Genomic DNA, 12,069 nt, shown 5'->3' with positions numbered 1-12,069 from the left:
CTGCAAACCTGGAAAACAACTATCACCGGTCCTAATAAAATAGATAAAGCTTTAGTTTTGTCTAATAAAATAGATTAAAAGTAAATAAAATTTGATATTTTTACAGTATTATCACTTTAACATCTTCGCCACTGCTCTGTAGAGAAATGAATTATATCAATTAATCTACTCTATGTTTGGACATAGGACACTCCTGCAAACTTTTGAGGAAGAACATGGGAATGATTGTTATAAATGAAGGCTCTCTTGATGTAAGTAAAATTATCTTTTAAAAAAAATTCCTTTAATAACTTAACCATCTTGTTATATTTTATTTTATATTCAAATAGCTGTAAAAATATTTGATCGTCCTTAGGTTAAAAGAGATTTATTACTCTTGCTCTGCTGTAACATAATGCATATTGTTTTGAACCACATTGTTGTAAATAGATCCCAGCTTTATGTCCATGACAGCTAAAAGAAGTTGCTAAATGATTTGCTTGATGGTGTGAGACAAAACTTTTTCTGCTTTGCAGAAACATTATGTCAGGAGGTTACTGAGTGACTGCAATTTGTTCATGTCTACCTGGGAATTTTGTATGTTAAACATTTAATATCTTCTTTAGCTTCCAGTGTTAATGTGTATTTTGCTTCTCTTAAAAAAAATTATCTGTGAAACCTATTGGACAGCATGAAATCACCATTCCTAAAAGGAAAGCCACGTTGTTTTTTTTAATGTCCTAACTTCTGGGCTGAAATATAAATTCCTTTTTTCATGGCTGTGATCACACAAAGTTATATTTGGGAAAGGGGGAAAGATTTGTGAGGTGTACCGTGTAAAATAGAAGTTAACCCAAAAAAAATTTTTTTTTAAATATGCAGGTCAAATGACCTGTTAAGAATTTTAAAGTAAAAAGGTGACTGTTTGTAACTTAAGGTGGAAGACAGAACAGGGGAGGTGACTATACAACTGCTTGAAATAGACATTGTGACGCAAAGGGCAGAGAAAACCTGATAATTAAGGACGTGGGTGAAGCCGAGAGGCCAGGTATGCAGAAAGGATGGTGAAGAGGCAGACATTTAGTAGAAGTCAGGTGGCAAACGGAAATTACAGGTCAGAAGTATTTGACTTCCGGTTTTTAAATTGGAATGACGATCTCTTCATTATTTGTCCTCAAGACAATCCTTGGGATCCTTTTCCCTTTCTTGTGAAACTTTTGAGAAACTTGTAACCTAAAGAATAATACTTGATTTTGAAACCATGAAAGTTGGTCACATCTTTATTAATAAGCACATTGTGTGAACCACGCTTTAATCCTAAAAACAACCAAAAAAAACAAAAAACAAAAAACACCTAGCCTGTGGTTGGAAGAATGTCCTTTTTATTTATTCATTCAGCAGGCCTCTGCTAGGCTCCGAGGACACACCGCTGGGTAAGCACTCAGCGGACTCTGCCACTTAGGGCTCACAGTTGTCTCTGTTCCCCACCCGTCATATTATTAATTTTGGGTTTACTCAAGTTACAGTGTTATGAAAAACCAGAACTAAGATAGCCATACCCTTCAAAAGCTTACAGATAATAAGGGAAGTAAAATGCATATAAGTAACAGTACCAAACAGATGCATAGATAAGGTGGATATATTGCTATGACACAATTGTGAGGCTTGGAAGTGTTTATAAAGTAAGCGACCCGTGAGTTAGATGGAGATGAGTGGTTGAGTAATGGAGGAATCCTTGAAGCAGAAAGTTAATACATGTAAGTTCAACGTATATTTGGGGGCATAAAAGAGGAACACTGAACTTAAAAGGCTGTAATTGTCTGAAGTATTTTGTTTGAATAAATGCAGGTACATAGGGTAAAATCCAGGTTACAGAAAGGGACAGGTACAAGCGTTACAAACTGAGTCTCCCATCCTTACACCCACGCTACCCAGTTTATCTCCCTAGGAACAACCGCTGTTCCAGTTTCCAAGTGTTCATCCCAAGATACTCTGCCATGTCTGAGGGATATTTGTGTATATCTATGTGCACGTGCTTTGTTATTGAACACAAATTACAGCACACTATCCATGCTACTTTATACCTTGCTTTTGTCTCTTAATATTATCTTAGCAGTTGTTCTCCAATAATGTATGTGAAGCTACCTAATTCTTTTTAAATGGTGACACAGTATTCATAAGGAAACGGCAAAGAAATGACAGTGGGGGGTGACTGTCATTAAAACTGGAAAGATAGTCTCAGGTCAACTGTGGAAAGCTGGGCCAGGTTTGAGAATTTGCCTCCACAGGTAAGGGAAGCAACTTCATCAGCCCTTTAAGAGAGGTATAATGTGTCAAAGCAACCGACCATAGACAAGTGTGGAAGGCTGGAGAGTCATGGGGTGCAGGCAGCAGGCCAGGATAAGAGTTAGGTAAGAGGGGATGGGGTGCCATTGCCATCCATGTTATGGGAGAGAAATTCAGGGAGACTTCTCCCATGTGGTCCCTGGAGAAAGAGGAAGCCATCACGAGTGGCTCCAGAACTGGGCCATGGTTGTTCACAACATTACAAGAGCCTCCATGGAAGCATTTTCCTAGTCCCTGTAGACGTGTAGGCCTTTGTCAGCAACATGGGTTACAGGTAGTAGATGGTTTTTCTGACACTTGAAAGAAGTCAGAGGTGAGACCTCTGACGTCAAAGCAAAAGCATGTCAAGCCATGCTTGACCTGTCACATGATCCTTTTTGTCTGGATGTAAGCTTTCATCTTACGTAGCTTACGACAGCAACGCTTCTTGTTTTCATCTCTTTCATAATTTTTCTCCAACTGGGATGAGCACGTTCTTTTTGTGTTGCGGGTATCGAGTGATAGAACTAGTAATCTCAAGAATAAAAAAGTAAAGGGAAATACCAAAGATAGTCAGCGTGCTGCATCATGTATTGTTAAGCCAATGGCATTTACTTGCATTTTGGAGTTTTCAGAGTGGCAACCCTAAGACATAACTGCCTCAAGGGGTACCTGCACTCCCTATTTCTACTGGACCAAACATAGCTAGGACTCTCAAGGGAATACTCAATTTCAGGAAAGCAGGTCCGTGTCTATGTATTTTGGTTTGCCAGCCTCTCTCAATGCCCAGCAGACTGCCTACCCCATAAGTACTCCATAAACACTTGAGAATTAAGTCACAGAGTAATTTTCAATTAAGGGTTTCCCTTTAAAAAATATATATTGTATATCAGTTTTAAATTTGGCAGTAATCGATCTTACCTGGTATTTTTAAAGTAAAGTAGTTAGAAAGGTTCTTAGCAATTCAGGTGACAGTGTGGTGTGGAAGATCGTAGGCAAACCCTGGCTGACGGATTAGCACTCACTTATCCAGCTCTGGACCGCCATGCATTCTCTCCCTGCTGGTAGGGGCAGGCTGTTCTCCCAGGGAGTTAAGTGGTGACTTTACAAATCTGGCCGTTGGGGTCAGACCCTCTCTGGTGCACTCATTTGCTTCTCAGCAGGAAAGGACACATCACTTTGCATAGCTCCTTCAGGTCTTGTGTCCTAAAATCCACAGCTGAGATTTCAAGGAAATCATGAGATGTGCTAGAACACCTGCAGATAAATCATTATTTATTTTCCATTGTCACGGAAAAGAAAAGCATCCTGTGTGTTCACATTGTACTGATGAGGATACACTATGGGATTCCCATTCCATCAGCACAAACAAATAATTAACATTTAAGCAATAAACTTAGTAGGAACGTAATGTCTCAGGAAATAATACAACAGTAAATAGATTGTGGGTATATGTTTCATCAAGTGGCAGTTTTAATGAACGCACTTAAATTATTCCATTAAATGTTACAGTTCTGCCCTATTCTGAATGTGGGACCCTGGGCAAATTGAAATTAGGTAACCGCTCTGAGCCAATTTTGCTGCCTGCAAAGCAAGGATAATGTTACCGTTGGCACAGGACTGCCATGATTAGTACAGGGCATGACACGTACGAGAAAGAGATATTATAAAATTTTGTAGAAAAATATTATTTCAGTAGCCTGCAAGTTGTTTTGCATAATGACCATTTTTATTATGAAAGATACATTATTCCCCCATCTTTTCATTTTTTTCCTAAGCAAGATATAAATGTGGATCTTCTTTTGCAGAAGTGATACCTAGTGCTATGAACTGTGAAAATTTTATACCAAGATACTCCTAATACTGTTAACATTTTAAAGTTGAATCTTCTTAAAGTTGAATAGTAAACTATTATATTTGAGGTTCTTGAGTTTCCAAATAGAAAAGACTTTTTCCTGGCAATCACAGTAAAGGAATTTTTTTGTCTTCCCATAATCTAGTGCATGTCCAAAAAAAAAAAAAAAAGTTATTTGGATTTCTAATTTTCTCATTTTGAGTTTCAGTACAGTTATCTGTGTTGAAAAATTAATGGCCATTCAGCATTTTTAAAACCTTTAAGTAAATATATAAAACCAAACCACAGTTGAAAATACAGAATGAAAGTCTTGCTCCACAGATCTGATAGGGAAATCTGACGGGCTTTTCTGTATCTGCCCATTCCTGGCTTCCTTCATGGCAAGAGCGGTCTCCCCTGACAGCAGCTGCCCGGAGCACAGCCGGGTGCTTGCACCCAGTTACCTACCAAGCTACCATTTAACATTGACATTGTCAGCAAAAGAGTTTGTTAGGAACTTTGATCATGTTTTTCTCTTAGTTTAGAAAGTAAGAATTTCATGGGTCCACGCCATTAAGAATCCTCTGAAGTTGGGGGCTCCTGGGTGGCTCAGTCGGTTGGGCAACTGACTTCAGCTCAGGTCATGATCTCACAGCTCGTGAGTTCAAGCCCTGGGTCAGGCTCTGTGCTGACAGCTCGGAGCCTGGATCCTAGTTCGGATTCTTTGTCCCTCTCTCTGTCCCTCACCTGCTCACACACTGTCTCTGTCTCAAAAATAAACTTAAAAAAATTTTTTTCTAAAGAATCCTCTAAAGTTGATCAAAATCTATTAGATATTTGTAATAAATTGATCATTTGGGTAATATACTTATATAATTTTTTACTGTGCTACTTTGAATCACTTTATTAGAAGTTCTGACTGTGTTCGTGGTATGAGACATTTCTTTAAGGGTCTGCAAAGGCAGGAATTTCAAATTCCTGGAGTGAAGGGTATATTGTACTTCTGTAATTCCTTAGCAATGCCCAGGAAATATGGACCATTATCATAACCATGATTATTATTATTTCTTTTAGCATGATTATTCCCGGGGCTTGGGGGGGGGGGGCGGACATCCCATTTCTCAGAAACCCCTTCCACTTAATGACCTAGCTTGAAGGGATTCTTCTAGCATCGCTTTTATATCTTTAATTTGTCATGATTTGTTCAAAGTCTGTCTGCTAAAACTGGAAATGTCTAAAAATGTGAGCTAAGAACTAGGGAATCTCAATTTGTCTTTAGCTCCCAGTATCTAATTAAGGCCTTTCAAAATGTACAAAAAGCTCTCTACATCCAGATTCCACTGTTCTCATCTGTCAAGTCTAGGGTGAATGGGAGGGACCATAATTTCTTAAGCCATTAACTCTATAGGTGCCAGAACAATCTTTCTGAGCCTCACATAATATACCCTTAACCTTGATCTCTCCTTCTTATAGCATTTCTTTTACGTGGACAGTTGTTGGATGTGTCCTGGGAGGTAGGGCTGGATCTTAAATCCATTTTCCTTTCTACTGTCTGGCTTCCCTAGGAAACAAAAAAGAGCAGAGGAGAAAAGTATTTACTATATATTTATTGAATTAACAGGAATGATGGTTAAATATGTATGTAGAGAGCTTGGAGAAATAATTTCCTACACTCATAGTCAAAAGGCTTCCAGTGTTTTCCAGTTGAACTCCCGAGAATCCCTGCCTACCTGTCCTGGAGATCACCCGGGCAGTTTTTCTAGGTAGTCTATGCTGCTGTAGACATTCACATTCAGCCTGATGAGGAGTCAGCACCAAGTATATGGGAAGTAGTGAATGGATCCCAAAGGAAAATGCAGCTTTCTGACTTTTTGTGAAAAGAGAACCCTGCTACCCCTGCGGGATAGTTCCAGTCCTAAGAAAAACGCTAGCTTAGGTTTATGAAGCTTATTTTTTGTACTAGGTACTGGAATAAGGACTTTATAGGAACAATCACACTTAAACTTGACAACGTTAGTAGGCAGATACCATTATGCCCATTCTAAAAGTTCACCTTGACCTCCAGTGCTAATTAGCATTTGAGGATGTATCAAAGTACTTGGATTCCGGAGTCTAAGCAAATAGATTTTTCTGGGCTTCAGCTGCCAGCTACTCTTATAAAACAAAAATAGTAATAATATCCATCTATGGGGTACATTGTGCGGATTAAATAAAACAGTACCTTTTAAATACTTGTAAACAGCAACCAAGATTTGGTAAGCACTTAAAAATATGGACCATTATCATAACCATAATAATTATTATTTCTTTTAGCATGATTATTCCTGGGGCGTGGAGGGGGAGGGGCATCTTCTTGCCAGCTGCTGTAAGAGGTGATCTGATTTGATTTGATTTTAAAATATTTATTTATTTTTGAGAGAAAGAGCAGGGGAGAGGTGAAGAGGAAGAGAGAATCCCAAGCAGGCTTTGTGTTGTCAGCTCTGAGCCCCACTCAGGGCTTGATCTCACCAACCATGAGACATGACCTGAGCCAAAATCAAGAGTCAAACATTTAACCAGCTGAACCACCCAGGTGCCCCCCTACCCAGCCCCTTAAGAGGTGATTTTAAACAGCCGTCCTTCTCACTACTTAAACGTCTCTCCTTAATTTGAACATACGACTCCCAGGTTTGATTATGGATACCAGTGTTTTTCCTCACTGATATATTATTGTACAGAAAATGAATTGTTAACCACATTTGGTATTAACAAGCCTAAGAATATATATTTTTCAACACCTTGGTAAAATAAAGCCCTTTCTGGGATTGCCTTTTTTTTTTTTCCTAGCTGAATTTGATTTTCTAACACCGTGTAAGCCTCAAGTATAACTTACAGGACATTCATGACATAAATGGTGAGGTTGTCATCTGTATCCTTTTAAGCTCGACTTCTATGTATTACGCAGACAAACCTCACTGTTTGGGGAACCAGCCACTGTTGAATGGCCTCTGAAAGCAATCCAGAATAAGCAAGTTACTGACTTGACTCCAGAAAAGGAGGGGGGACAAAAGAGAATTGGGGCTACTTCAGGTTTTGTCTTGATGTGTCCCATGAGTCCAATACAATACATTTTGTATTGCTTTGAAAACCAGTTTAGGCAGCTTTTAAACCACACTGAGTTTTCCTCCACTGCCAGCATGGCGGCGTTAGTATTGGGAATTTTCTTTCACCATTAGCAAAGCTGTTTCAGCTTTTGGGCCTGAAAATTTTAAGATCTTAGTTTAACTTTCAAGGTGTTAATATATCCCTATCAGAAGCAAAGTTACGTTTTTATAGCGTCCCATTGCAGGATGATTGTTGAAATAGTGTCTGACACACCGCTTCCTCCAAATAGCTCTCAGCGAAGAAAGCCAACTTTGTTACTTTTGAAAGAAATGAGTTAGTAAAAAATGTAAACATTACAAAAAATGAAAAGAGCATATGAACAAATAATCTGTTCTCTTTTCCCCTGATTGAAGATGCTGCCTGCCACAAGCCAAAGTGTGTGGTTGAAAAAGTTCCATCAAACACATTGTTTGGTCTCATAAAAATTAAATGTGTCCCCTTTCCTTAAACAGAACTCCGTAATCTTGGCTGCTGTGCAGAATCCTCAGTGAAATCGTTCACAAATTCATAGTATTTCTGTCTTGAGAAATTCTTCCTACCCGCAAGCCTGAATATGCTTTCTCTCTCTCCCTTTCTCTTTCTCTCTCTCTTTTCTTTTGGCTGAACATCTGAACTCCTCCAAGAGTTCCCTGAGTCCTAGAATTACAGATAAATGCTTTCTAACCCTTGTGTCCCTGCCACTCTCCCCACAGCTTGTTGACATTTGTGAGGGTAGCAGGCCATGCCTTGTGACTTTTTTTGCATCTCCACCCACTTCTTTTGATGAATCAGTACAACCATGCAATTGACAGGTTAGAGGAAACCTACTATGTGCCAGGTGTATCTGCCTACATTAGCTCTGCTGCTCTGTGCTGGCAGAATTCGTCTCACGTACAGAGACTTTGAGTTCACACAGCTAGCAAGTGCAGAATCCAGCACTTCGACCTAGACCACTCTAAGTCCAAAACCATTTTTTTCTTTTTCTTTTTTTAAATTTTTAATGTTTTTATTCATTTTTGAGAGAGAGCATGAGCGAGGGAGGGGCAGAGAGAGACAGAGACACAGAATCTGAAGCAGGCTCCAGACTCTGAGCTGTCAGCACAGAACCTGACACAGGGCTCGAACTCGTGAACCATGAGATCAAGACCTGAGCCTAAGTGGGCTGCTTAACCGAGCCACCTTGGCACCCCTTTTCCTTTTGTTTTTAAATAACCATACCTTCTCCAGTGGCAGTGGAGACTCAGTCACAGGAGGAAGCATTCTGGGAGGCATCCCCCACGTTTTCTGCCTTGTCCCTCTACTTTGTTCCTACCTCCTTTCCCACTCACCACTAGGACTACAAAGCAGCTGAAAGACAGATGCTCTTCTGGAAAACTGTGGCATTTGGCCATCTTGTATTTATGGAACTCGGGAAAGACTACATTTCATTGTACTCACACAATGACTGTATGGAAGACTTTATTGAATGTACCTATGAAATAATGGAAATGGTATGGATTTGGGGTTTGCACTGAGAATATACAGCAGATAATGATTCTTCTGCATTCCTACATTAATTAATTCAAATCATTGGGAAAATGGACCCAACATTAGCTTTCTTTGTGGTTCTTTCTTTGTGGGGTAACAATTTCTCACAGGCTTCCTGGTTGTTAACTTTCTCCAAACCATTGATTTGGTAATTTGCATATTTCCCAAAAAAAAAAAAAAAAGGCAGCTGTGTGTTCTGAGCATCCTCTTCCTGGCTGAATCGAAGGCAGTATGAGAGACTGGATGTCTGCCGACCGAGTTCCTCTAGAATATTTCTTTCTGTGTTTAAGTCACTGCCGCCACCAGAGAATATTTAATACCAAGCTCAAAATAAGTGTTTAGGAGGCTTTCAGTGGTGGTTTAAAATAATTACCATGAGAACTTGGGTAAAAGCCTTTATCCACAAAACTATTTAAATTATATAATTATATCCCCTACCTCACTCTTCCTTCCTTTCTCTGGATTTGTTTCTCTTTGCTGCGTGCCCATACCCCAACACTGAACCGTAGCCTCAGACCCAGATTCGACACTTCTCTGCCTCTCTCTCTCTAACATACCCCAAGTGAGACTAGATGCCTCATAAGGAGTTATTTGCCTGATGGAACCGATCATAATCCTACATCCCAAACCTCTGCCCAGGGGCCAAGAGCAATTTATCCAGCGCCACAATGTCCTCTTCTTACCTTCCATTTTGTGACCCCTAACCTTTCTGATGACGTGACCCTGCTGGGAGATCGGACTGTTTCCTCCGTTACAGTGTTTTATATGTATTCCCACCGTGGAAAACCCGTACCTGTGTATCAGCAAAGCATGGGAATTTTTTGTGTGTCTCTTTCCCCTCTTCATTATATTTAGCAATATGTATTGATTAAATGCATTCCCTTGGCTGCTTTCCACTAAGCGGTTTTGGAGGACCTCTTTGACCATATGTTTTTAATGATTTCACCTTCTGTCTGCCCTTATCCACTTTGGAAAAATGACTCTACATTAGTTTGGTTCTATACAAATACGTTTTTTAGGGTTATGTTCTCATATAGTCTGGGAGTTTAAAAGCACCAAAGCTTTTTAGTCAAAAACTATGTCCAAGAATGCTGGTGATTCTACTGGAATAAATACTAAATGAACCAATTATATATAAATGTAGTTTCTCTGTACTCTCAGGCATACATTCTTTACAACTTACTGCTGCCAGCAGTAGCCAGTGGAATAGTGGATATATGTGTTATACAGGCGTATATGGAAGGTCCAGTGTTCCACTGAATCAATAACACATTGTCGAAAAATAAGTAACACCCAGTGGTTTATCCATGTTGCTATTATGGGAGTCATAACTCACTCTTTAAGAACTTGCTAACATTGTCCATACTTGATATGGTCATAATGTATTATTAAGAATGTTCTTGGAATGTTCTGTTAATTTGTAATTTGAGGGTGTGAACATTTGGAAAGTGTAAAAGTAGAGAAAGAATGAAATGTTATTTGACCATAAATTTGTAAATACCTCATGGCTTAAATGATGATGAGGTGAGGCCACAAACCACAAAAACAGCTAATAAAGTATGTGTTAGTTTAAGATTCTTATATATATATTCTCTTATTTGACATTTTAAATTAACTTCTAATAGGTTTTAAAAGGTAGACCTTTAGCAAGTTAAAGTAAGGTTTTTTTCACCCCCCCCAGGAAATATTTATTTTTCTGCTATTAAAAAACAAAACATATCTATAAAGTTATGGTGTTATATCTTAAGAACATGCCAGCAAAGCAAGGCCTCTGTGGGTTTTTTTTTCCTTTTACAAAAAATATATATATTTATTGGGGGGGGGGATGAGAGGGGGAGGGGAAAGAGTGAGAATCCAAAGCAGGTTCCACGCTATCAGTGCAGAGCCCAATGGAGGGCTCAGTCTCATGAACATGAGATCATGATGGGAGCCAAAATCAAGAGTTAGACGCTTAACCAACTGAGCCACCCAGGCGCCCCAGCCTGTGTGTTTTCTTTATCATTAGCTATTTTAAACCTAGTATTTATGAAGCACATTTGTATGTTTAATGCTATTGCATGTAACTTTACATATATATAATTTTGCATTCTTTATGGGAGCTTAAAGTCTAACATGTATATTGATGTGGGCATCTATACACACACACACAGAAAAACACCAAGTCAGTTTATAACTTTCAAGTTATTTTCCACTCAAGAGTTCTATCAGATTGGGACAAACTAATTTGTTAAAGAAAGACAATCTAGTTTAGTTATATAAATAGTCATCTTCCGGGGCACCTGGGTGGCTCAGTCAGTTAAGCGGCCAACTTCAGCTCAGGTCATGATCTCGCGGTCTGTGAGTTCGAACCCCGCGTCGGGCTCTGTGCTGACAGCTCAGAGCCTGGAGCCTGCTTAGGATTCTGTGTCTCCCTCTCTCTCTGACCCTCCCCCGTTCATGCTCTGTCTGTCTCTGTCTCAAAAATAAATAAATGTTCAAAAATAAATAAATAAATAAATAAATAAATAGTCATCGTCCTACCATATAGCAAGAGCCATATGCTGTATGTGAAGATGTGATGCTAACTTTTCTAGAGTTGAGGGCAAGACAGATTTCCAGATACTTTTCATGTGGCAGAAGTGGCTGGTAGAGTTGAATGTTAAGTGGATTGAAATAAATTGCCAGTGGAAAATTTCAAAAGGAAACTTACAATTCTCCTCATGATACTAATTGTGTTGTACTAATATTGTACAGTATTTGACACTTTGAGAATCCTTCTTTATCAGATGTTGGTACCTCCATTAAACCTAATGTCAGAGGAAGGGAAAGAACTAGTCTTTTTGGATGTCAGCTATGAGCCAAGCACTGGGTTGGGTGCTTGACTCACAATTAAAGGAGCTATTTTGTCCCTACCATAACCCTACAAAACAGATATTAACCCAATCTCATGAATGAGAAAAGTTTGATTCCAAGAAGCAAAGTAACCTACGAATAAAGATATCCATAAAGGGCAGAACAGTGACATTCTGATACCATATTATTGCCCTCTAGCTTCTGGAATGTTAGTTCTTTACAACGTGGCTTCGTGATCTTGCTTCAGATGTGATCAGTGCCCAGAAGTATCTTGTGAACCCTCATGGCCACCCTTGACTTTCTGACAAAAAGAGTCCGCTTTTTTATAGCTGTGCATTTGCACATTGTATACTGATGCCTGCTTTCTCTGCATCAGTTGGTGACTTTGCACATCAGCTGACAAGTTTACAGTGGCCCAGCTTCCAGCAAATTATCTTGTTTTAGCAGAG

General features: G+C 39.2%; 1 protein-coding gene across 4 annotated transcripts in view; it reads left to right on the top strand.

The window, feature by feature from the left end:
- ATP8A1 (ATPase phospholipid transporting 8A1) overlaps window positions 1-12,069 on the top strand; it is a 233,808-nt gene that overhangs the window by 140,614 nt on the left and 81,125 nt on the right. For all 4 annotated transcript variants that reach the window (XM_047092415.1, XM_047092413.1, XM_047092412.1 and 1 more), the window contains one exon: window positions 187-251. In XM_047092415.1, coding sequence (XP_046948371.1) covers window positions 187-251 — 65 coding nt within the window. The remainder of the gene's footprint in view (window positions 1-186; window positions 252-12,069) is intronic.

This window comes from Lynx rufus, unplaced genomic scaffold (assembly GCF_022079265.1).
Source record: "Lynx rufus isolate CCGP_SWC_20201006 ecotype Redwood Valley unplaced genomic scaffold, mLynRuf1.p SCAF_3, whole genome shotgun sequence".
Classification (NCBI taxonomy): Eukaryota; Metazoa; Chordata; class Mammalia; order Carnivora; family Felidae; genus Lynx; species Lynx rufus.
Note: the sequence above shows the minus strand (reverse complement) of the source record. Positions and strands in the feature narration are given on the sequence as shown.